At 38.1% G+C, this 26,770-nt stretch overlaps 2 protein-coding genes across 3 annotated transcripts in view; one reads left to right on the top strand and one right to left on the bottom strand.

Annotated features, from left to right (window-relative positions):
- LOC126416389 (E3 ubiquitin-protein ligase MYLIP) overlaps positions 1 to 2,821 on the top strand; it is a 34,883-nt gene extending 32,062 nt beyond the window's left edge. The window contains exon 7 of the mRNA XM_050084078.1: positions 697 to 2,821. Within this exon, the coding sequence (XP_049940035.1) occupies positions 697 to 912 (216 nt within the window). The 3' untranslated portion in view covers positions 913 to 2,821. The remainder of the gene's footprint in view (positions 1 to 696) is intronic.
- Positions 2,822 to 7,000: 4,179 nt separating this feature from the next.
- Positions 7,001 to 26,770, bottom strand: part of LOC126416339 (protein LTV1 homolog) — a 48,749-nt gene continuing 28,979 nt past the window's right edge. For both annotated transcript variants that reach the window (XM_050084010.1, XM_050084011.1), the window contains exons 6-9: positions 18,315 to 18,528; positions 15,173 to 15,481; positions 14,808 to 15,047; positions 7,001 to 7,173 (exon numbers count right to left, since the gene is read on the bottom strand). In XM_050084010.1, the coding sequence (XP_049939967.1) occupies positions 7,060 to 7,173; positions 14,808 to 15,047; positions 15,173 to 15,481; positions 18,315 to 18,528 (877 nt within the window). In that variant the 3' untranslated portion in view covers positions 7,001 to 7,059. The remainder of the gene's footprint in view (positions 7,174 to 14,807; positions 15,048 to 15,172; positions 15,482 to 18,314; positions 18,529 to 26,770) is intronic.

Below are 26,770 nucleotides of genomic sequence, written 5' to 3'. Positions count from 1 at the left end.
GTGAATCTACTGTAAACGGTAGAGGCCATGCATACATAATCTCTGCCATACTCTTGTATGAGGAACACACACACGTGCAAAAATACTGCATGTGCTTGTTCATTTGCATGTTGAAAGTGGATACGGCTTCTGGGCATGGCATCAGTAATCTTGCGCAGTTTTTGTAAGAAAGAGTAAATGCTCCTCATTTTAGTACTCTGTAGTTTGGAAATTGTCAAATATATTTTCTACCACCATTAGAATTTAGTTACAAGAATCATAAACAAATACATCAACATACTCAGCATTTGTAAATGTGTGGAATGTTTAAACAATACAGCAGCAATGGCCAACAAATCTCAATCACGGTTGGAACAGATGTAATTATATAAACTCTAGTACAACTTCGAAACTTGAACTGCAAGTCAAAAATGAGAACTAACCCTTTGCAACAGGAATACCAACATGCAAAATGAAAACATCTCAGTAACCATCTGTACCTCTGTAACCACTACAAATTGGGATGTGGAATGTTTTTTTCTTCTCCATCGAGAAGTTTCATACAATTTCAGTTGCCCTTCATCATTGTTTAATGTGTCATATCTCTAAATTTGAATATGCAACCAAATTAAACGTGTTTGTCCTTGAAATGTTTACATTGTACCATTTACAAAGTGCTGTCTGGTAATTATTTGTGTGTGTGGTTTCAAATTTCAGTCATCACAGCGGAAGTTTGCACGGTTGCTGGAAGCAATGTCTTGCCGTATCTGCATGGACAGGGGCATTGATACTGCATTTTTTCCCTGTGCACATGTTATAGCATGTAGTGAATGTGCTGCCCGTTGTGATCGCTGCCCACTTTGCCGTGCAGAAATAGATCAAGCGAAGAGGATTTACTTGCCCGTAGAACTGCAACAGCTTCCAACCTGTTAGAATAAATTGACAATACTCCTTTGTTAAAGTGTGCTCTCAGATGTGATGCTCTTGGACCATACACCCTGCATGTGATGGGGAATGTGTAATTGTGAAAGAACACAAGTTGTACACGTGCAGTTACATTCCTGTTAATTTTAATCACTCCTGAAAGTTAGTGTCTTTATAGTGCCTGTAATCTACATAAACATGATCACCTGAAGCATTTACAAAAGGAATAAAAGAATGTTGTGCAGTGTGGATATAAAATGACAGTTTTAGGACGTGAAGTGTAAAACTGTATGCCTTAAACATGCAGTTTAATGAAGGTGAACTGCCAAAAAACTAATAGTAATAGTTTTAAAACATGACTGGTGATATTTCAGACTGACAGTAGTGACAGGATGTTATATGCAAAATGAAAAACAGTACAGAATGTACTGCAGCCTCTAATAAAGTAATCAAATTAAGTAGAATGTGTGTAAAGTTAAAAGCACTGGTGATGTGCTATGAACAGCTCTTCAGAAAAAATATTTTAAAATATTTAACATTGCTCCAAGTGATTTAAATTTACACTGCAAAGGGCAAGATTGAGTATTCATATCTCAGGGACACAAGCTGCAACTTGGAATCTGTATCTGTTAATGAATGCAAGTACTGTCAGATTAATTTTAGGAAAAGGTGTAAAGTTAATTTCAGTATTGTGCATAACCATTTTATACTTTCTTGCCTCATTAAAAAAAAAAAAAAAAAAAAAAAAAAAAAACTGAACTGACAGCATTTATAGTACCTGATTGTGCGTATCCATGCACTTAATTGAAAGTAAAACTTTACATTGTCCTCAGAAAATAAGTGCTGCGGTAATAGTAGTAGTCCACATACCTTGTTTTAAAAAATATAACCTTTCAGAAAATATTTTACTCTGAAGTGGCAAAGAAATTTTGAATAATGAATGGTTTAAATGGAAATTAAATTCTTAAAAATGTAATCATTTCCTTATTACTAAGTACAAAACAGTTGTACTGTGACAAGTATGTGGAGTAACTCTTTCCACCTTAATATGTGTATTACGTGATGCTGAGGGGCAATAGAAAGATACCAATGTCAGTTCAGTTTTTTGAATTATTTGCAAATATAAAAAATGACTAAAATTTATAGAAAGTGCTTAGCAGTGTCCTGTCAAGCAGTATCGTTTGCAGAAAATTACAGTATTATAGATGTAACATTTTTCTTCTGCACAGTGGAGGACAATAATGGAAGTGATATAACTATTTAACTGTAACATTTTATAAGAGGAATAGTGTGTGTGTGTGTGTGTGTGTGTGTGTGTGTGTGTGTGTGTGTGTGTGATTTTTTACATTGTAGGGAATAATCGGAAGAAAAATGTTTCCTCCTCAAATATATGGAATTAGGTAAGGGAAAAATATCAATGCAATGCCAGAATAAAAATCAATGCAATTATCTTTGTAAGGCAACCTGTATATTAAAATTGTCGCTTCAGCGGTCAGATTACCATTAAATCTTTAATGCTCAACAGTTTTAGTAACCAGATTAGATCAGTGATTCAATTTTGAAAATATTTTAAAATATACTCAGCTTTGTTGTAGTTCTCTAGTAGTCTGATTTTACTTGAAATGGAAAAATAGATGTGCTGAAGTGAGAATTTTGTACAATACAGAATTATTAATATATTTGTTTGTGCATTTAATTTTTCTATTATAATGTTGTCAAATGAATGTGTGATTGTAGAATCTCAGTGTTGTGTGTGATATTTTTTCTCAGTTCTAGAGAAGGTGGAACTGAGGAAATTTTGTGTGATCTTTTTTAATGACTTTTTCATTAAATGTGACCTGTATCAGATCTTAATAAATGAATATATAAATGGACTGCTTGTGCAAACAATACCAATAAAATATATGGTGTTCATAAAGTGATATTTACTTTTCCTGACAAAGTATTTCAACCTTGAGTAAACACATGAGCATAAATTTACATATCTTCTTTACTTATCTTGTAAGACATCATATCAGTAATATTTATTAGTGATTGTAGTTAATAAGGAATAACCTTTTGTGTTAGGTGGAACACACATTAGGAGCGTAATACACAAATTTCAATAAAGCTGTGCTCCATAACTCCCACATTGTCCTCACTAACAGATTATCTTTGGCATGTTAAAAGCTCTGCAGAAACAGCCTTCAGTTTTGGCCCATCACGGAAACCCACTTACGGCCAGCTATTCATGAGCCACAGACAATGATGAAGTGTGACCAGAGTGATCAAACCATGCAACAGATAACTTGTTCATATACTCTGAGACTCAATAATAATGATAGGTGGCATCTCACCATAAAGATGATTGCCGAGCTGCAGACAGGCAGCTAGAAAAGACAATTACTCTCTCAACCAAATTTTCAGCTATACATTTTGTCAGAAAACAAAAGTACATGCACATTCACACATGAGCGCCATCTCCGGCTGCTGCATCTACAGCCCCTGAGAATCAGATCCAAATAAACCACTCCTCATGCCTCCTGTCAGCAGCTGCTAGGATAGTGACAGCACTGACTGCAAGCCGTGGGGAGAGGTAAGGAGGAGAGTAGTAGTAGTAGTAGTAGTAGTAGTAGTAATGGAGTTGGGAAGCGGCACTTGTACTTATCTGCACCCAGCCAAATGACTATGCACGACACCTCAGTAAACAAACCATTTCATCTACTGAAACAAAACAGATTTTTCCTGTGGTTCCCCCCCCCCCCCCCCCCCTTCAAATTTCCCTGACATTCTCTGATTTCCAAAACCTATGGCAACCCTGTTGACACACTGATTGAACACATGTCCTCCTCCTCCTCCCTCAGATATCTCTCCCCCCCCCCCCCCCCCCCTCACTCTGTCCATCCAACCTGTCTCCATTCATGCTCGTCCACACATGTAGCCCCTGCAATACAGTTCTAAAAACAGGCTGATACTACTCCCACAACATGCCTATCATGCAAGGCAGACAACACATCTAAGGCTTGAAAATAATTTATTTGCCCCTGATGTCCAGGCCGTCATGGAAAGCAGGTTCACAAAGCACGCTGATACTGCTCCAACACAACACGCTTGTCATGCAGGGCAGCCTATATGCCACCGCTGGGAAAAATGCATTTTTGCCTGTAAATTGTTCCAAGTGCTAGAAAGTTACAAAAAGCACACAGTGCTGATACTCGTGAGCACGCGCTTAATTTTATGTATTGGGCCACGTCACTGTAACTACTAAAATAGCTTAATTGCTGATGTTTTGACCAACCTCATCAATGAGGTTATGTTATCCAAAAGTTATACTCTTCTTTATGCACATTCATGTCACTACATTTCAAGGACACACCACCAAATCATATGTGTTGAAAATGTTTCCATGTCTTTATTACAAAGCATTGCTTGGCTTGTGGTGAGTTGAGAACCCCACCATCAATTTCTCTGCAAATGAAACAATGATCACAGTATGGGGAAATACCAAATGAATGTTCCATTTCTTGTTATGACTTATAGAAGACCTAGAAAATACTACACAGGTGAGAGTGATTTTGTTATATCAGTCATAATTCTTTATCAATCTTGTCGTCTCCCTTGCAATTTCTTTGTGATTTTGAAGTTTTTGAACAAACAATCATGAAACAACCCAGTACAATCAAGAATAGCAATAACGTCACAGAAACAATTAAACATAATGCATTTGAAACAACTCCACACAAGCAATGAAAACACAGATGGCAGAACAATAAATGTGAAGTGCCTAGACGAAAAGAAAACCTGGGACAATTAGTACACCAGAAAAACAAGCAGTAATTCGAAAATTATCAGTTTGAAAATAAGCAAGCAGATAAAATTATTAGGGCACAAAAGAGTTGCTTTGAAAAGGAGACTATTGCACAATATTCAAGAATTGTATGTATGAGTACAATCCGCATTTACTATGCTCTATGAAAGAAAATGGAAAACTCACACTGCAGAGAACTATAAGCAACAAGCAGCAATTTTGAAAAATCAACTAACCAACTGGAATGCCACGATGTTACAACTGAAAATGCAGAATCACCAAGTACCAATATGATTAAAATTATGTCAAATGAGTAAAACATAACCAAACCCTTCTCCCCCAGCCAACATAGCCCCTCAGAAGAAATTCTAAGAGCTAGTGAAAATCTAGGAGTCATAAACACAAAAGAAAAACTAGATAATGTCAGGGACATCGAAACAACTCTACAAAATGGAGGCCTTGCATTAATTCAGCAACTCCATAAAGAAGGGAACAAAACACATACCAGTAATTACACAGAAATTTCATTACTACTCTTAGAATACAAAATCATATTGACATCCCTTCTAGACACATTAAATCCTCAATTCAATAAACAAACTGAAGAGTATCAAGCTGGCTTTAGGTAACAGAACCTGCCCAGAGCAAATTCTAAGCCTTAGATTGGAAAGGAATTCTGCCTTATGAAAGACATTTTGTGGTTTTGTTTTCACCCAGATATGTTTCAGCACTTTTGTGCTATCTTCAATAGGTTTATTTAGTTATTTTCTTTCTCACATGAAGCTGTTCGTTGTTTATTCTGGTAGCTCTAGATCTATTACACAATTTACAGGTTGTCATAGTTTTTTGATGTGTTTTTTTCCTTTGTTTGTGTCAAGGTAACGGTGATCATTGCTGTCGCTACACATTCATTTTCTAAAATTTGTTCACCAGGCACAGGTTGTACTGTCATTACATGAACAACACATAATGGCACGGGAAAAACTGTGCTTGGCAAACAAATCTTAGAAAAAACATGGGTAACGACAACAGAGAGAGAAATAAGCACATTACCTTGAGAAAAACAAAGGAAAAAATTCTACATCAACAAAAGATGAACAGCAACATTCACAGGTGATTATATCCAAACGCAAAAAAAAAAAAAAAAAAAAAAAAAATACTTGGGCATTTGAAAACACCAAACAAAAAGATACCGTTAACTTTTGTTAGTTTTAAAAAGGCTTGTGATTTGATAGGCAGACTCCCTCCTTAAATCTTGAAGGAAATTGCAGTAGACAGGAAAACTCTGGAAATAACTAAAAAAATTCTTCCAAGAAGGACGTAAGTTTAGGATTTAACATCCCACTGACACTGAGGTGACTAGAGATGGCAAACACTTACAAACACAGTATCGAAATTTAAATTTCTAGGAACAACTTGTAGTCCCTTCCAATTGTATTAAGAGAAAGACAAGATACACCTAATACGATACACCTATCATGACGCATGCGAATAGCAAGATGTCGTAATGTTCTTGATCATAAACAAAGAGGAAAAGTTTTGTTTTTCTATTTGTAGAATCAGCTACATACCATCCAACGAACTTGCAGATGACATGATGTTTTTTGAGAAAAAATGGCAGCAGAAAAAAGCACGGAAAATATGTCACAAACAACGACAATAATTCCAATAAACGTGCAATAACATACAATAAATAAGATTGAAAAAACCCACTGATAATGGTGATTTTGTTGCCGAAACTAGTTTGGGAAAATAACAAGTAAACAAACAACAAGGTATTTTGCATCAAGGCAAACTCAGTTTCTGATATGGTGGTTTTCTATGCAAACACCGACCACATGGAAGAGTTCCAAGATAAAGTTACTGAATATTCCATAACTGAAATCAAAATTAGTTTCCACAAATACTGACACTCCAATGAAGTCTGCATTACTACTATAAATGCTCCACAAAATTTAGGATGTTTCCTCTTGATTGCCCGTACACTAAGTTGCCCCTCCCAGACCCTTTTTTGTAGCACAGCATTAAGACCTGATCAATATTACATTTATTAATCTGCATGTTCTGTAACTTAACACTTTCTTTTTAGCATTTTCCCACTCTCTCTTCATTTTATCTACAAAAGTATGACATTAACTTGTATTTTTACATTCAGTGATATAAAAGTGATGTTCTGGCAAGCAGAACACATCATTGATTTGAAAAGGTTTGTTGGAATCCTGTCTTCTGGTGTAGCCCTGGGTATCTACTTCTCTTCTCCATTGAGAACAAACAGAGGCCGTACAGAGAACAAATACATTCTGTAAATACTTAAACATACTAAAAAAATATTTATTGTACAAAGTGCATGGTTCCTCATGTACAAGTAATTACAAAATTTTCACACCCTGCTGATTCAGCTTATTATTCAATAGCACTTTCTCTTGCCTTTTCTTTTCTTCTTTGAAGGCAATGGCATTTGCCTTCTTCTCCAGCCGCCTCTCCTAGAATTTAAGATGATGAAATTAAACAATGGAAAGTCTAGGTTGGAATATCAACAATTATGAGTAATCAAACTCGGTGAGCACTGGGAAGATTGAAGAAATCCTACATTGTTATCCTAGGAGAGTTTAAATATTCAAGTACCTTAAAATTTACTTTTTTCCTGCAATAACAGTAAACTGGGTAATACTCAAAATGACTACAAAGCTAAGATAGCCTGCAACAATAAATTTTAGAAACACTAAGGAAACACCAGGACAAAACCCAACCCCAACTTACATTTAAAGAAACGTGAGAGATAAGTAAAGTATATGAGTATGAAACAAAAGTTCACTGGACAAATATTAACCACCCTTTTATAACACTGGCCTCCTAAGCCACGTCCACAATTAGTTTGCAACATGTTTCCAGCTACTATTGCTTGCCACATGTTTCGTAACATGGAAACAGTTATCCATAGCAGTGTTGGTGCAGATCAAAGGAAACAATGTTTCAAGCCAGCTACAACATATCACTGCTGCACGGCACTATTGTATGTTTATATGTTGTATTGTGATTTTGTCTGGCAATAGCGAGTTCATTCCAAAAATAGTGGAATAGAATGTGAGATACAAGCAATAAAAAATATCTCTGTGCAAAACTGCTGATACATTTGACAATTGCGTTGAGAAGAAAATTAGATCATGTGTATTCCAATACTGATGGGAGAAGAGAATTGTTGCGAACAGTAAAGCAGTGAGAAGTTGTGATACACTGTCTACAAACCAGCATGGTTTGGCTGTCCAATCCTGCAATTTCTGTGGGATATTCATGTGCCAAAGAAAACTAAGAATACCGTGAACAAAAAAGTTAAAAAAACTTTGCTTGCTTGCATTGCATTTTATACTGTACAGTAAACAGTCATCCACAGTTGTTTTGCCAGAGTACACTTCCTTGAGAGCTTAAAAATAATGTGCTAACTTTTCATGAATTTATTTGTTTGATTAGAAGCTTTCAGAGGTATATTTGTGGTGCCGTAAAAACTGATGAAGTATCATCTCATCTCCATGAGCATGTGATCACATCATCCATCTGTAAATCATATGAACTGAAGCTTCCTTGTGAGATATATTGGTTTCTTGCTTCAGCATTTTGCCTTAAGAAATTATGAAGACAAGCAGTTGTAAGGATGACTGTTTGTATCATCTCAGGTTTCCAACAACAAAGGATTTCAGGAGACTTGAAAAACTAAAGCTGTAATACTGAAAGGTTGTGTATAAGCATTCTAGCCCTAAACAACCATCTACCGCATTCTAGCCCTAAACAACCAGTAAGTAATTAATTATTTTTTGAACATGCCTTCCTGTATATAATTTCATAATGTTTTCCTGTAACAGAAACACATCATCTGCCACAAAAACATATGGTAGGCCTTTGTTCCTCCAGGTAAGCATTCAGCTTCTGGCAACTTGAGTTTCTTTTTGGGATGTAGTTCACTTATGGTGACATTCTTGAATATACCGCCATTGAGATTCTTCCTCGATAGTCAATAACTTTGTACAAAAAGTTGTGACAGACATTGACAACACAGTGCCAAATGCCTTTGTAATTGTATAATTTGTTTTTCTAGCAATAGGGCACTGTATGACATACACTTCCCATCAACTGCTCCCATGCAATGTGCGTAGTGAAGCATCTGTGAGAACGCATATGCCAATCTTTTTCAGTCGCCGGCATCTGAAATAAATAAATGTGATTTTAGGTTTTCGAGGATTTGCTAGTGGGAGAAGATGATGACAAAGAGGAAGTTGATGACCCTTCTACATCGCCTCCTCCAAAGCAGAAATTAAGGTGAATCGATGGGAAGCAAGGTACCAGTTGGTACAGAATTATTTTCCAACTATTCGCAAAAGTGCTGAAACAATAGGAAGAAAAGGATATATAGACAAATGTGGTGTCTCTGGCCAGTATGTAGCAGTCATGTTTCGCAAACTGCCACAAATAGAAGAGCAAAGACCAAACAAAAGCTGAATGAGGTGCTATCACAATCCTAGTTGGATTGTTTTGAGAGTACACAGCCGTCAGTGTATGTTGATGTACCAGGGCCTCAACAACTAGTGTTGAGTCCTTCATCACATTAATATGAAAGTCAGAAACTCGTCACACAGTAGAGGAAGTCGTGTTTGATAATTTATGTCAAGTTATATAGAACGGGTAGCTTGCATGCCTCAGTGATACAGATAGCCATACCGCAAGTGCAACCACAATGCAGGGGTATCTGTTGAGATGGCAGACAAACATGTGGTTCCTGAATGGGGCAACAGCCTTTTCAGTAGTTGCAAGGGCAACAGTCTGGATGATTGGGTGATCTAGCCTTTTAACATCAAACAATACAACATTGCTGTGCTAGTACTGTGAACGGCTGAAAGCAAGGGGAAACTACAGCCATAGTTTTTCCCGAGGGCATACAGCTCTACTGTGTGGTTAAATATTCTAGAGGTAAAATAGTCCCCCATTTGGATCTCTGGGCAGGGACTACTCAGGTGGATGCCATTATCAGGAAAAACAAAATTGCATTCTACGTATCAGAGCATGGAAATTTAGATTGCTTAATCGGTTAGGTAGGTTAGAAAATATAAAAAGGGAAATGGACTGGATGAAGTTAGGTGTAGTGAGAATTAGTGAAGTTTGGTGGCAGGAGGAACAGGACTTCTGGTCAGGTGAATACAGGAAAGTCAGATAGGGGTACTGCAAAAGTGGGTTTAATAATGCATAACAAAATAGGAATGCAGGTAAGCTACTATGAACAGCAAAGTGAATGCATTATTGTAGCCAAGGTAGACACGAAGCCCACACCCACCACAGTAATAAATGATCATATGCCAACCAACTCCGCAGATGGTGGATGAAGAGCTTGACGAAGTGTACAGTGAAAGAACAGAAATTATTCAGATAGTTAAGGGAAACAAAAATTTAATTGCAATGGAGACTAGAATTCAATCATAGGAAAAGGAAGAGAAGGAAAAATAGTAGTTGAATATGGACTGTGGGAAACAAATGAAAAGGGAGAGTTTCACACATAGCAAAATTTAATCATCGCAAATACTTAGTTTTACGAATCATAAAAGAAAGTTGTTTACGTGGTAGAGATCTGGACACACCAGAAGGTTTCAGACTGATTATATAATGGTAAGACAGACATTTAGGAACCAGGTTTTAAATTGCACATTTCCCAGGGCAGATGTGGACTGTGACAACAGATTATTGGTTATGAACTGTAGATTAAAACTGAAAAAACTGGAAAAGGGTATGAAATTAGCGAGATGGGACCTGGATAAATTGAAAGAATCAGAGGTTGCTAAGAGTTTCAGACAGAGCATTAGGTAATGGTTATCTATAACAGGGGAAAGGAATACAGTAGAAAATGAATGGGTAGTTTAAGAGATGGAATAGTGAAGGCAGCAGAGGATCAAATAGGTAAAAAGACAAGGCCTCGTAGAAATCCATGGATAACGCAACAGATATTTAACATGGATAACGCAACAGATATTTAATTTCAATGATGAAAAGAGAAAATATAAAGATGCAGAAAATGTAGCAGGCCAAGGGAATTTAGAAGCATATTTCATTAGGGAAAAGATAAATATCACCTACAGGAAAATTAAAGAGGCTTTTGGAGAAAAGAGAAGCAGCTGTATGAATATCAAGAGCTCAGATGGGAAAACAGTCTTAAAGAAAGAAGGGGGTGGAAAGAGTATATACAGGGTCTATACAACGGAGATATACTTGAGAGCAATATTACAGAAGTAGAAGAGAATGTAGTGAAAATTACTGAACTATCAGCTTAACATGCCGTGGTTGCAAAATACTTACACGAATTCTTTACAGAAGTATGGAAAAACTGGTAGAAGCTGACTTCAGGGAAGATCAGTTTGGATTCCGGAGAAATGTAGGAACATGCAAGGCAATACTGACCCTACGACTTATCTTAGAAGATAAGTTAAGGAAAGGCAAAGCTACATTTATAGCATTTGTCGACTTATCGAAAGTTTTTGACAATGTTGACTGGAATACTCTCTTTGAAATTATGAGGGTAGCAGGGGTAAAACGCTGGGAGCGAAAGCTTACGTCCAATTTGTACAGAAACCAGACAGCAGTTATAAGTACAAGCAATACAAGTCAAGGGGCATGAGAGGAAAGCAGTGATTGGGAAGGGAGTGAGACAGGGTTGTAGCCTGTCCCCAATGTTATTCAATATGTAAATTGAATGTGCAGTAAAGGAAATCAATGAGGAATTTGAAGTAGGAACTGAAGCTCAGGGAGAGGAAATGCAACACAAGCAAAACAAGGATAATGGAAAGTAGCCAAATTAAATCAAGAGATGCTCAGGGAATTAGAATAGGAAATGAGACACTTAAAATAGTAGATGAGTTTTGTTATTTGGGAGATGAGTTTTGTTATTTGGGCAGCAAAATAACTGAGAACGGATGAAGTAGAGGGATATAAAATGTAGACTGGCAATTGCAAGAAAAGCATTTTTGAAGAAGAGAAATTTATTAACATTGAATACAGATTTACACATTAGGATGTCTTTTCTGAAAGTACTTGTTTGGAGTGTTGCATTTGTGGAAATGAAACAAGTATGATGAACAGTTTAGACCAAAAGAGAATAGAAGCTTTCAAAATGTGATGCTAGAGAAGAATGGTGAAGATTAGATGGGTAGATACATAACAAATGAGAAGGTACAGAATACAACTGGGGAGATGAAAAATGTGTGGCACAACTTGACCAAAGCAAGGGATCAGTTGATAGGGCATGTTCTGAGACATCAGGGATTACCAATTTAATACTGGAAGCAAGTGTGGGTGGTAAAAATTGCAGAGGGAGACAACAACAATAGCATACAGAATGAATAAAAATTTGATAATATACATATTTAATGAAGTTTTCATTTAGTTATGTTTACATAATCCTTTAGGTCTTCCATCAGTAACTTCAGGAACTATTTGAGGTATAGCTTGCTTCGAAATTGGAATACGAGTAAATAAGAAAAGCTCTGAAATGAATCTCCTGGTGAAAACAAAAAGAGTAACAACAGATCTTTGGTTGACTGTAATTGCTTTTTTCCCCCAAAACAAATGGTGTTGCTCTATTTCCCAGAATTCCAAAATGGTGGATGACATCCAAGTGAAGTTATGGAGAGCACAGCTGTCATGGAGAGCACAGCTGTCTTCAATGTTCAGTCCCTGCTGCAAGTTATTCCTACCAGTTCTTCTACAGAATGGTTTCATCCACCAATGATGATGATATCTTTCCATGTCAAAGGATCCTAACCAACACCGTCCAGACATGAGTGTCACGTCTTGCCAACGACAATCAGCTTCAAAGCTGACAGAAACTGCTACTGTCTGTGAATACAGATCAATTTCAACAAGCCTCTGAGTGAACATTGTGAAGGAAACTAGCTTCAATCAACATTTGGAGTCAGACATCTTCCTAAAAGCCACTGCTCATAGCAGCAGATAAAGCTGTATGTGTTCAGTGGGCCAAACAAGGCAGAAACTGGAAAGCAGATAGTTGCAGGCATGTAGTGTCATTCACCTAACAGTGGTTTTGCCAGCTGTCAAACAAGATAGGATGTTGAGCACACAGACAGCTCAATGAGGCATTTAACCCGCAGTGTGTAGAGTGTGCACTTCTTTCAAGATGTTTTAGGGATGTTTTCTGTATCATGACTAGAGCACCTAATTCAGATTATCATGATCATAAACCTGGATACAATCTTGCTGTCTTTCTCAATGGGCTAAATTAGTATAAAGCTCTAGTGTTTCCAGTCAAATGAGTTTCCAGCCAAATGAGTTTGTCAAAATGGTGCAATTTTTAGATGAGTTTCACTGCCGTGATCTTCTCTTTATGTTCTCATGGATGGTGTTGGTATGTCCAAGAAGATATTTGCCTCCCATTCCTAGACATTTCGGTATGGAAGAAGCAAGATAGTACATGAGGTCAGTTTGTGTAAGCTACGTACAATGATATGTATTTCCATGCACTAGTTGCCACTGCCCGTCCAACGCACTTTTCTGAGGACTTATGTTCACAGGAGTTGGGCCATAAGTGTCTAGGAAAGTCAATGCATACAAAGTGCATCTCAGAGTAACATAGGAAGAGGACAAGTGAATGATATTTCTGCCTATGTGGAACCACCAACAGCTAAGATCACAAGGATCTTTAAGAAATATAATGTTAAAACAACCTTCTGAGCACTGCATAGGATTAAAGATCTAGCTGACCTAGCCAAGTATCCAATGGGATCGTGCACACCTTGCATTTATTACATTCACTGTGAATATGAGCTGAGGTGGCTGGGCAGACACAGTGCTATTTTCAGCAGCAGAACTTGGAGCATTGCAGGTACAGCCCTCTGGGGCACAAAGGTAAATCAGCAGTCACTGGGCATAGCTTGGATGAAGGTCATGTGTTTAATTTTCAACAGATGAGAGTACTGTGTAGGGCCAGTGGGTTTTGGAACAGTATAACAAAGGCAGCCATTGAAATTTGGTTGAATGATGACCTCATAAAAAGAGATGCAGCAGCTGATGTTTTCACCACATGTTGACCTGTTTTGTGTCACAATGTGTTACAAGCACTTGCTGGCAAAAGACATCCACATGGCACATGGGGTGAAGTCTGACCAACCACGTCAGGACTCAAGTAAGGACCCTCCCTCTCCCACACCCCAACCCACCCTAGGACAAGGGATGGGAGTGGAAGTTATGTCAGGTCAGTCAACTGTGATGTCTACACAGTAATAATCAAGATGCCCTCTCAACACTTTGAAAAAAAAAAGATGAAAGGACTGACATTCATCAAAATGTTGCGTCTTTTTGACAGACTCACTCCGCTAGAAGCTTGAGAACTTTGTATTAGTATGAATTTCTATGTTTATTTCAACATTCTTGGTGACAAAGTGTTTTCCCTCTTCTTTATCTTCACAATGTCAGCCCTTCTGTCTTCCAAGATGACAACAGCCTCCTTTGTAGAGCTGCACACATACATGCGCAGTCTAACAAATGCTCAGGTACACTATTGCACCTTGACTGCCTCGCTAAATCACTAAAATTTTAATCCTGTAGAAAATCTCTGCACTATTTGGAACAATGGGTAAAATACAGCAATCAATGTCCCCACGGTGTGGTAGCATTATGAGAGCTTATCACCAATGAGTGGCTTCAGCTGAATATGGCTTATTTTAAGAAACTCACAGACTCTCTTCCTTGCCAAACTGAAGCCATTATCAATGCCAGAGGCTGTGTGATGACCCCTGGGGCCCAACAAATTGTTTTGTTTACGCTGCTTGTCAGGCAAATGGCAAGCATAAATTTATAGGACACTTAGCTCATCTTGTCTTGTGTGTTTGCCTTCAACAACTGTCTATGTAAGTATTCATTTATGTATCAAACAGCCCTTTTCCTGGAATTTTATGGTTCCTTTTCTGAAATGAAGGAACCTACGATGCCAAAAGGCAACATTTGTGTACTGGTGTTACATAAAAATTGCAAGTATCTTCTATTTTTTTGTTGTTGTAATTTTATTCCAGGCATCCTTTCCTTTCCTTTAAAGATATCTGCAATTACTGGCAGCAGAGCGCATACAAACCCGTCTGTATTCTTTCAGCATTCTTTTCCTTTCCTTCCTTTGTTCAGGAGTCTCATCTTTGGATCGAATAGACAGAGTTGACAACACAGAAATCACAGATTCTGAATCATCACAGTCAGCATTCTTCTTTTGGGCAGCATCAAATCTTGCCAATGACTGAGGTGTGAGCTTGTTTGTGTTATTACCCAAAACATCTAGTGGGATACCAGTCCTTTTGCTAACACGAATATGTTTTGATGGCTATAGGAGGCAGAAAAAAAACAGTGATTAAATTTACTGAATCTGTGTGTACTGGAAAACAAAGGTATAAATTTCGATATATGTCGCAAGTTAAACAATATACAAAACTTATTGTTCTAACTTACTTTTACATCAGGTATCAGTTTGGGGTGATTGTAGATATTGGAGTAAGTTGACAGAATTGATTCACAATCCCATTTTTCTTGGTCTTTGTCCTTTACTTCAATTTTCACCATGTCATCACCTTCTTCAGAGTCAGATGACATCTTTTCAAGTATTTTCAGTGTTTTATCTACATAATTTAATTGAGAAGTCTTTCCTTTTTCGAATTCCTTAGCACATTCCAACAGAATATCTGAATCTGGAGGTATGTAGCCCTCAATTTCCTCACAGTCAAGAGCACCAATTTCACTATCATCATAATCTGCAAACATCTGAAAATTGAAAAAAAGAACATTAATTGTAATATCAGGTTTCAATGAATATGAATAACAATTTGAGAATCATGGTCAATGAGCTCAAATAAAAGAAGTACCATCAGGACAATCTTCCTCCTCCATTATCATCAGAATTATTTCTTGCTTTCCTCTTTCTTGGGATAACGTACAGGGCAGTCAGAAACAGTCTGAAAAGCTTGTAAGGGTGCTTCAGGTTAGGTTGTGCTGAGTAATAACTGTTAATAAAAAATTTCCATATGTTACACCATTTCTGAGTTAATTAGCGTTGAAGTTAGGTAACCAGGCTGTTGCACACAAAAATTCAAGCACCTGCCAGATATAGCGTTGTCAAACATGTTCTTCATTTGGTTTCCTAAAACCGAACAAGACAGCAGTACAAAATTTGGACATGGGACAGCAATAAGGAATGAACCTGAGCCAGAAGTTAGTTGGTTGGTTGGTTGGTGTGTTTGGGGGAAGCGACCAAACAGTGACATAGCAGTCCCATCAGACTAGGGAATGTTGGGGAAGGAAGATGGCTGTGCCCTTTCAAAGGAACCATCCCGGCATTTGTCTGAAGTGATTTAGAGAAACCACGGAAAGTCTAAATCAGGATGGTCGGACGTGGGTTTGAATCGTCGTTCTCTTGAATGCGAGTCCAGTGTACGAACCACTGCACGACTTCGCTCAGTGAGCCAAAGGCTGAGCAGTCCTGTGCACTATTATCCAAGCTATGACAACAACTGACACTAATTTTATCTGGCAGGCTAATTGAATTTGTGTCCACTATGACCTTATTGGCTAGCTTCATGGATAACTAACTCAGAAACAGCATAATGTTTTGAATTTTTTCCTTAACAATTACTTCTCAGCACAACCTACCATGCAACATCCTTACAAGTTTTCTGACCAAGCCGTATATATGAAACAAGCTGCTCTAATGTGAGAGGTCATGTTATTTTGTGAAACAAAAAGGTGCTGAGTCACATTAACTGTGAAAAAAAAAAAAAAAAAAAAGACTGTAAGAAAGTGAGCCAACAAGGCCTTTATTGCAAATAGGCAATATACACACACAACTTACGCAAACACAACTCACATACACATATGACCTCAGTCAAATGCCTGCTGAGGTCAAACTGGCAGTATGTTGCCTAATTCTGGCAAAGCTCACTTCTGGCGATCTTTTTGTTGTGCCTATCTGCGACTCAGTATCTCTGCTATATGGTGAATAGCAACTATCCTTTTCATAATATTGTTACACCTTCATTGCAAATAGGCAATACTCACACAAACACAACTCACATAAACATATGACCTCAGGTCAAATGCCTGCTGAGGTCAAACTGGCAGTATGTTGCCTAATTCTGACAAAGTTCACTTCTGATAATCTTTTTGTTGTGCCTATCTGCAACTCAGCATTTCCACTATATGGTGAATAGTAACTATCCTTTTCATTGTTACAGGCCATCCTGGATTTTACATTGTTTGAAACAAAAACAAGGCATGTTCATTCCCAAAATAACATTTCAGAAAACGACAGATGTAAATGGAGTCTTAAGACAAAGCAAAGTGCATAAAATCAAAAGCAAAAACCTAAAATCTATTTATCTTTCCAACTGACAGCAGCACAAGTGTGCAAGGAGGAGGAGGAGAGGAACATATGGAGTGGGACTGAGCATTTGTATTTCTCTCTCTCTCTCTCTCTCTCTCTCTCTCTCATAGAATCAAAGGAGAACTTTAAATGTTTGAAAGGTGAGAACTTAAATTAGCCGACTTAATGAAGGAAAGTGACTAACAGTTGGTAAAGAATAAGAGGCAACAGAAATACCAACAAATGGTCAGAGTAGGAGACAAATGGGAAGAGGTTATAGTAATATAGGCTGTGTTGGTGTACAATGGTATTAGGTATAAGGACAGTTAAAGGCTGGAAGGCACAGCATGTAAGGAAGTGAACAAAAAAATTTCATGAAAGAGGAACAATGTGTAATAGTGACTGGCAAATGATATCCAACGGAATGCGTGGCAACTGTGGGGTGTTATAGGCATTTCAACATAATACAAACAACTAGTGCAAAAATCGGTTCTCATTTGAGTACAAGAAAGAGTATTTCGCAACACTGCACGACATATACCAAATGTGAAATCTTTGTACCCAATCTTTATCAATAGGTTCATGCTGTTCATGGAATAATGATTGCTATAAAGTAATTTTTTTTACACAAGGTACTAAACAAACCAGGTTCCTTTCTTGTACTTGGACCACAGTAACAAAATAATTGACAGCTATTTGTTTACAGGAAAGCTACGATAGCAACAACCAAACAGAGAATGAGCTTGCTCATGCCTGCTGTTCTGTGCCTGTTGTCATATTGCTCTGTTACCTGGTGCCCATTGTCACAGTCACTTGCACACACAGTTTGTGGCCGGTAATGTAACAATTATGATTGTTTTTCATTGTTTTGCTGTGTAGTGTGCTGATTTTTCATGATGTGATATCCAAAAATAGTTGTGAAAGTGTACACGAAAGCAATAAGACTATTATCACCCTGCTATGCAATCCCAATGAGTGTTAAGGGGCAGCACGTTGATGAATCCAGAACTAAAATGCCCAGCCGTTGCGGTCACAGTCGTACTGTGCATGCAGACAAACATGAGTTGACAGTCTCCTCTGTGTAGAGTAGCAATCCATCCTTTCCATACTATTGTTACTCCATCCTGTGCTTTCAATTGTTTGATTCTAGAAAACTGAGTTCTACATTATATCTGCAGACTCAGAACAGATAAAAATATTTTAATCCAACATAGGTATTTCTTTAAACACTGTACTTACTTTCTCAAATCTCCCGTCCAACAATGTCAACTGCTCATTACGTCGAATAACAGAACTTGACATCGAGTAGTTCGTAAATCGTGACTTTGTTTCCTCTTCAGCAAATGTAAATTCAGACCCAGGAAGACTACAAATCTCATCGTTTTCATCTTCTTCCTCTTCAGTTTCTTCCAAACTGTCTCCAGTGGATGCAGTATCATCTGAGTCATATTCCCTTTGATGATAACACAAGAGTAGATTTATATTAGTTATGAATGCCACAATGATATGGACTATCTAAAAGACACTTTCTAAGAAAATTTTAATGCTACCATGCGTGTTAAACAGAAATTTGAATATATATATATATATAAATATATATATATAAAAACAAAGATGAGGTGACTTACCGAACAAAAGCGCTGGCAGGTCGATAGACACACAAACAAACACAAACATACACACAAAATTCAAGCTTTCGCAACAAACTGTTGCCTCATCAGGAAAGAGGGAAGGAGAGGGGAAGACGAAAGGAAGTGGGTTTTAAGGGAGAGGGTAAGGAGTCATTCCAATCCCGGGAGCGGAAAGACTTACCTTAGGGGGAAAAAAGGACAGGTATACACTCGCACACACGCACATATCCATCCACACATACAGACACAAGCAGACATATTTGTGTGTCTATCGACCTGCCGGCGCTTTTGTTCGATAAGTCACCTCATCTTTGTTTTTATATATAATTTTTCCCACGTGGAATGTTTCCTTCCATTATATTGATATAAATATATATATATATTTAAAAACAAAGATGATGTGACTTACCATACGAAAGCGCTGGCAGGTCGATAGAAACACAAACAAACACATACATATACACAAAATTCAAGCTTTCGCAACAAACTGTTGCCTCATCAGGAAAGAGGGAAGGAGAGGGAAAGATGAAAGGATGTGGGTTTTAAGGGAGAGGGTAAGGAGTCATTCCAATCCCGGGAGCGGAAAGACTTACCTTATATATATATATATATAATGTTGTTGTTGTGGTCTTCAGTCCTGAGACTGGTTTGATGCAGCTCTCCATGCTACTCTATCCTGTGCAAGCTTCTTGATCTTCAAGTACCTACTGCAACCTACATCCTTCTGAATCTGCTTAATGTATTTATCTCTTGGTCTCCCTCTACGATTTTTACCCTCCACGCTGCCCTCCAATGCTAAATTTGTGATCCCTTGATGCCTCAAAACATGTCCCACCAACCGATCCCTTCTTCTAGTCAAGTTGTGCCACAAACTTCTCTTCTCCCCAATCCTATTCAATACCTCCTCATTAGTTACGTGATCTACCCACCTTATCTTCAGCATTCTTCTGTAGCACCACATTTCAAAAGCTTCTATTCTCTTCTTGTCCAAACTGGTTATCGTCCATGTTTCACTTCCATACATGGCTACACTCCATACAAATACTTTCAGAAACGACTTCCTGACACTTAAATCTATACTCGATGTTAACAAATTTCTCTTCTTCAGAAACGAATTCCTTGCCATTGCCAGTCTACATTTTATATCCTCTCTACTTCGACCATCATCAGTTATTTTACTCCCTAAATAGCAAAACTCCTTTACTACTTTAAGTGTCTCATTTCCTAATCTAATCCCCTCAGCATCACCCGATTTAATTTGACTACATTCCATTATCCTCGTTTTGCTTTTGTTGATGTTCATTTTATATCCTCCTTTCAAGACACTGTCCATTCCGTTCAACTGCTCTTCCAAGTCCTTTGCTGTCTCTGACAGAATTACAATGTCATCGGCAAACCTCAAAGTTTTTACTTCTTCTCCATGAATTTTAATACCTACTCAGAATTTTTCTTTTATTTCCTTTACTGCTTGCTCAATATACAGATTGAATAACATCGGGGAGAGGCTACAACCCTGTCTCACTCCTTTCCCAACCACTGCTTCCCTTTCATGCCCCTCAACTCTTATAACTGCCATCTGGTTTCTGTACAAATTGTAAATAGCCTTTCGCTCCCTGTATTTTACCCCTGCCACCTTCAGAATTTGAAAGAGAGTATTCCAGTTAACGTTGTCAAAAGCTTTCTCTAAGTCTACAAATGCTAGAAACGTAGGTTTGCATTTTCTTAATCTTTCTTCTAAGATAAGTCATATGGTTAGTATTGCCTCACGTGTTCCAACATTTCTACGGAAGCCAAACTGATCCTCCCCGAGGTCCGCTTCTATCAGTTTTTCCATTCATCTGTAAATAATTCGCATTAGTATTTTGCAGCTGTGACTTATTAAACTGATAGTTCTGTAATTTTCACATCTGTCAACACCTGCTTTCTTTGTGGCATCATCTTCCTGTCGGTTAAATTTTGCGTCTGTAGCATGTCATCTTCGTGGTGTAGCAATTTTAATGGCCAGTAGTGCATCAATGTGGTTCACATGCACAGAACGATGAAAGGTTTCTCAGAACACAGTGGAGTGTGAAATGAGTTTTTGGACATTCTGTACATTCTAGAAGGCTCTACAGTACTACTGACTGCTAAAAATTTACTGCATGCTCAGCTTGGATTCAAACATCACTGTGAAAGTTACCAGTTACGTAGTGGAGCTGATACTAATATTGGTCTTTTTTAGTTATTTTTACATTACATGTGATTTACAAAAATCATTTTCATGGTAAGGTGAGCAACAGTTTCAAATGGTAGCGATTCTAGAATAATGAAGATCCTATACATTTAATTTACCAAGATGAGATGCTGAAGGGCGACAAGTGACAGCTCCCCAGCCTCAGTACAAAGGCTGAGTACAGAGTTCATCCTCTAGGCAACTGTGGTCAACCTAATAAGAATGTGTAGCATAATCTTGGATTAAGTAGTTCTCAATGATCCATATGTTGTACATCCACTAACCGCTCAAGATGGCACAAATATTTTATAAAACTGGGTAGATGATGCATCTTATCTGCACCCCCCCCCCCCCCCCTCCGACTAATGCACTTATAAAGGTATTCATTGCTGGTGTACTTGATTACAGGTGCAACCACAAAAGCTTATAATCAAATGTGAGGTCCAGAAACATCAAGGGAACTAGTGATGTGGGCCCGGCAAATGCCCAGTGGACAGAACATTCAGAAATGTGCATTTGCCCAGGAATTTGCCCAAAGCAGTTTTAAATGCCCAAAATCCCCATACACACACGCACGCATGCACATCACATTGAACAGTTGTATAGTGACAAGCTGGTAAAAAAATGGTCTTTAGTGCATTCTTTGTAATGTAACACAGTATATTATGTGTCAAATCTCTGAATATTACTGAAAAATGATTATTGATAACAAAATTATTACTGAATGTACTAAACAGCTGGCATGTGTTTTTTCTTGAATTTGAAAGTATTCTTAAATAATAAGTTCCAATGAAATAAATAAATAAAGGCTTGTTTGTAGCGACACTTGAGACAGACTATAGTTTCCTATTCCTCTCCTTTCTTTATCTATTATCTGCAATGCTGTGAAGATAAAATGGGAACACTAACATAAAAAAGATTTAATGATAAACAACTGAAGCCTAAGACATTGGAATCATTCAATTCCGATACTAGTCGATTCCTAGAGAATCGGTGATTCTTGGACTTGGGGAATTGGTATTGGCACATGACTCATCCCTCATTAAAATCATTATAGATAAGATTTTCTTTACTCTAATTTTTTGCAGTAGAATAGTATAAATAAAAATACCACTACAGGCTACCCACTTAATAATAACTTAACATAAACAAACATTATTTCACGAATTACTTTTAAAAATGAGTTTTGTTTTCTTTTTTTTATTACGTACTACCCCAAGAATTGACCTCACTAAAAATGTACAATTACGTTTACAATCCAATTTATTTCCCCTACTAACTCTTTCCTAACTCTCAAGGAGCTTCTCCATCTTGGTTACCCAGCCACTATAGAAGCAGTGCTGAAAACACCTTTTCCAATACAAAATATCAGTTTAATTTTTTTTATAAGTGCTGGTTATCAATTAATCTTTAAATGCATAAATGCCCACGCATTTATCTGGGGCATCTGCCTGGACTTATAAGTGCCCAGGCATTTTACATCACTACAGGGAACCTATAAAAATGTATAATGGCATTTATCATTTTTAGCTCGTGTGAATTAAAATTATGACCACAGTTAAAATAAAAACACACACACACACACACACACACACACACACACACACACACACACATATGCACTATTCTACATAAAATGTAAAATCACTGTTTTCAGTCCTTTCCTCCAATCTTCTAAATATGAATAGGATCTGCGAAGCTGACGCTGCGCTATTGGGTGAGGGATAAAAAAATTACAATTTCTCAACATACAAGGAACCTTTCACTGGATTCCTTAACATACACATTATACGAAGATGGTTTGAAAAGTTCTTGGAATCACTACAAGAGCTCAGCAATAGCACAATGAGCTGTTCATTTGACTGTTGCCTGTAAACACATGCCACGTCAGTGTTCTTGGAAGAAAGCTGTGCCAGTGACATTGCTCTGTTGTTGTTCCCGCATAGTGATTTGCAAAGATGGAAAAATCCAGATTCGAGCAGTGATTAAGTACTTTGTAAAGAAAGGTATGAAAGCAAAGGACATTCATGCCGATTTCCAGAATACACTGGGGGACTCTGATCCTTCAACTTTTGCCAAGTGGACAAATCAATTTAAATTTGGTTGGGAGAGCTTAGATGATGATCTGCGCAGTGGTTGGCCAAGATGTGTCACTACTCCACAAATCATTGCAAAAGTGCACAAAATGGTCATGGAGGATTGCCAATTGAAAGTATGTGAAATTGCTTACACTTGCCAGATGTCATCTGAAAAGGTATATCACATTTTAACTGAAGAATTAGAAATGAAAAAATTATCTGCAAGATGGTTGCCACGACTCTTGGCGCTGGATCAAAAATGCATCAGAATGGACATATCATAACAATGTTTGGCTCGTTTTAGGAGAAACGAACATTTTTTGCGTTGGTTTGTGAGCACAGATTAAACTTAGGTGCACAACTATACCCCAGAGACAAAACAACAGTCAAAGATGTGAAAACATGCTGATTCTCTGCCACCAAAGAAAGCAAATACAATCCTTTGGCAGGAAAGGTCATGGCATCATTGTTCCGGCATGTGAAGGGGATTCTGTTTGTAGATTATCTTCCCACTAGGCAAACAAGAGAATACCATGGCAAAATTACACGAACTAAAAACTTAATTGATGCCACAATTGCCTTATTCACCTGATATGGCTCCATCACACTTTCATTTCTTCCCAAAACTGAAAATTTTTCTTGGTGGATAAAGATTCACTTCAAACAAAAAATTGATAGATTGAGTTGACAAGTATTTAGCAGGTCTGGAGGAAACTCATTTTTGAGATGGTATCAAGGCACTGGAACATCGCTAGACCAAGTGCATTAATATGACTACATTGAAAAATTAAAAAAAATTCTGTGACGTAAGTACTTTTTTACTATTCCATTGCGATAACTTATCAAACCACCCTCGTACTATTACTGTTAATAGTGAAGATGGTTACACTTAAAATTCATCCTTGAATGACACAATTATCTCAGTCTAACCTGACACAACTTCACCAACCTGGTACATAAAATCATTGTGACCGGAAGGACTACATGAAACTGATAAACACAATAGAAGTAACCCCCCCCCCCCCCCCCCCCACTAACTCACACACAAAACACATACTACAGACTTGTCTGAAACAGAGGCAGCCACACTGCAGACCTTATAACGAAAGAAAAGTACGAGGTCTGTTAAAAAAAAAATCCAGAGCATTCTCCACAATAATTTTCAACGCTTACCTTTTACATATTGTGCATTGCCTTCTTTGAAATACTATCCTCCACAATTGATAACTGCTCTCAATGCCGTTTCCATTTCTGTAAGCAGTTTTGGTGTGCCTCTTGCTGGACTGTGTGAATTGCCGACTGTGAATTTTCTTTTATTTCATCTACCTTTGCACATCTCGATTCTTTCAAGAGAGTTTTCAACTTTGGGTGGGTGGGTGGGTTGGGGAGGGGGCGGGAGGGGGGGGGGGGGAGAGGGAGGCGGGGGAGAGAGAGAGAGAGAGAGAGAGAGAGAGAGAGAGAGAGAGAGAGTGTGTACGGTGATTTCCGTTTCTGTGCAACAGTTATGCTCTAACAGGGATGAAAGTGCAGGTGTGTTATCAAGATGCATGAGCCATGAATTGTCTTGCCACATTTCAGGCTCTTTCCATAAACACATTTTCTTGCAGGTGTCACAACACTTTCTGATAGTACTTTCGATTAACAGTTTGTCCCTGCAGCACGAATTCATGAAGAAGTAATTCCTCAAAGTCATAGAAAACTATCAGCTTGGCTCTGACATTTGACCTGACATGAGGAGCTTTTTTTGGTCTTGGAGAACTTTTCCCAACCCATTCTGCAGGTTTAACCTTGGTCTCAGCATCAAAACTACAGATTCACATCTCATCACCAGTTGTGATTCTCTTAAGGAACATCTCATTCTCATTTGCATGATCAAACCACTCTCCACAGATTGTGAGGCGAAGGTCTTTCTGGTCTTTACTCATAAGCCATGGGACAAACTTGGCGGCAATATGATGCATTCCAAGATGCTGTGTCAGGATTTCATGACATGATCCATTTGAAATGTTACATTCTTCTGTAATCTCTCAGACAGTCACTCTTTGACTGGCATGCACAAGTTCACTGACACTCCTGACAAGAGCATCATCGGTAGACGTCAAATGCTGTCCTGAACAAGGGCCATTTTTAAACCCTCTGAACCATTTGTAATACCGAGTATGGCTTAAGTACTCATCGATGTAGGCTTCCTGCAACATTTGGTGTGTGTCTGTAAAGTTTTTCTTGAGTTTCACACAAAATTTAATACAGACCCATTGCTTCTCTAACTCTGCCATCTAGAAATTCGCAAGCTGTGCGACACAATGTTTTACTTAATACAGCAACAATAACTAACAGACATATAACAATGAAACTTCCAGCAGTTACACATTAAACACAAGAGTGTGTAGGGATGACAACCACATTTCACTCTCACACACCATTGACGCGAAATTACGAATGTTCCGGAATTTTTTTGGACAGACCTCATATACATAAGACCCAACAAAGTTTCTGCAATATAAAGCTCTATATGAACAGGATAAAACCTGATGAAACCGAAATTCTGACATTAGCCACAACTGGGCACTGAAATAAACGCAATGGCAAAAAGTGAATATTTGTGCTGGACTGTGACTCGAACCAGGATTTCCCGCTTTATGCGAGCTGTTGCCTCAACCATTCTGGCTATCCGAGCATGATGCAAGTTATCTTAACCGTTTGGCTATCTGAGCACACTTCACACCCATCCAATATTTCTAACTTGTTGCACACAACATATGTAGTGCCCCTGTACATTACCCCATTGCTCACAGCCTCACACTGACTCCTACAAGAGGTTGGGTGAAGAATGCATCTACACTGAATGGTCATTTACCCCTTAACATAAAACCACAAGTTATCTCGTTTTCATTATTTTCACAGAAACTGAAAATCCCAAAAACACTGAGGCAACTTAATAAAATACCTTCAGAAAATAAAAACCTGTCTATATCCATTTAAGCACTGATAGTTAAGTGTTTGGTTGTTAGAGAGCATCTGGCCCTACATTTGTAGCCTAGCTGTTATCTCTTGGTTGACGTGGTTGCCACTAGATATTTGTCTTTACTGTGTGCAGCTTTGACCACTCAATAACAAAATGTTGCACTTTCAGTCTCTCTCTTGTATTGTTGTTTTGGCGATGCTTTTAAAAAAGCATGGTTATAGTGATCCTAAGTTTGAAACTGAATATATTGGTTCAGGAAGTGAAAAATTGTGTGCTGTAACTTCATTCGAGACTCAAAGTGACAGCAGTTTGTCAGTTGTGCTCACCAATAATACGAGTTAAACACATTCAATGTGCTCCAGCCAGCTCCTCCAAGATTTACCAGGTGATCAAAAAGTCAGTATAAATTTGAAAACTTAATAAACCACAGGATAATGTAGATAGAGAGGTAAAAATTGACACACATGCTTGGAATGACATGGGGTTTTATTAGAACCACCCCATACTGCTAGAAGCATGAAAGATCTCTTGCACACATCGTTTGGTGATGATCGTGTGCTCAGCCGCCACCTTCGTCATGCTTTGCCTTCCAGGTCCCCAGACCTCAGTCCGTGCGATTATTGGCTTTGGGGTTACCTGAAGTCGCAAGTGTATCGTGATCGACCGACATCTCTAGGGATGCTGAAAGACAACGTCCGACGCCAATGCCTCACCATAATTCCGGACATGCTTTACAGTGCTGTTCACAACATTATTCCTCGACTACAGCTATTGTTGAGGAATGATGGTGGACATATTGAGCATTTCCT

This window comes from Schistocerca serialis, chromosome 8, assembly GCF_023864345.2.
Source record: "Schistocerca serialis cubense isolate TAMUIC-IGC-003099 chromosome 8, iqSchSeri2.2, whole genome shotgun sequence".
Taxonomy (NCBI): Eukaryota; Metazoa; Arthropoda; class Insecta; order Orthoptera; family Acrididae; genus Schistocerca; species Schistocerca serialis.
This window is presented reverse-complemented; position numbering and strand designations above follow the sequence as displayed.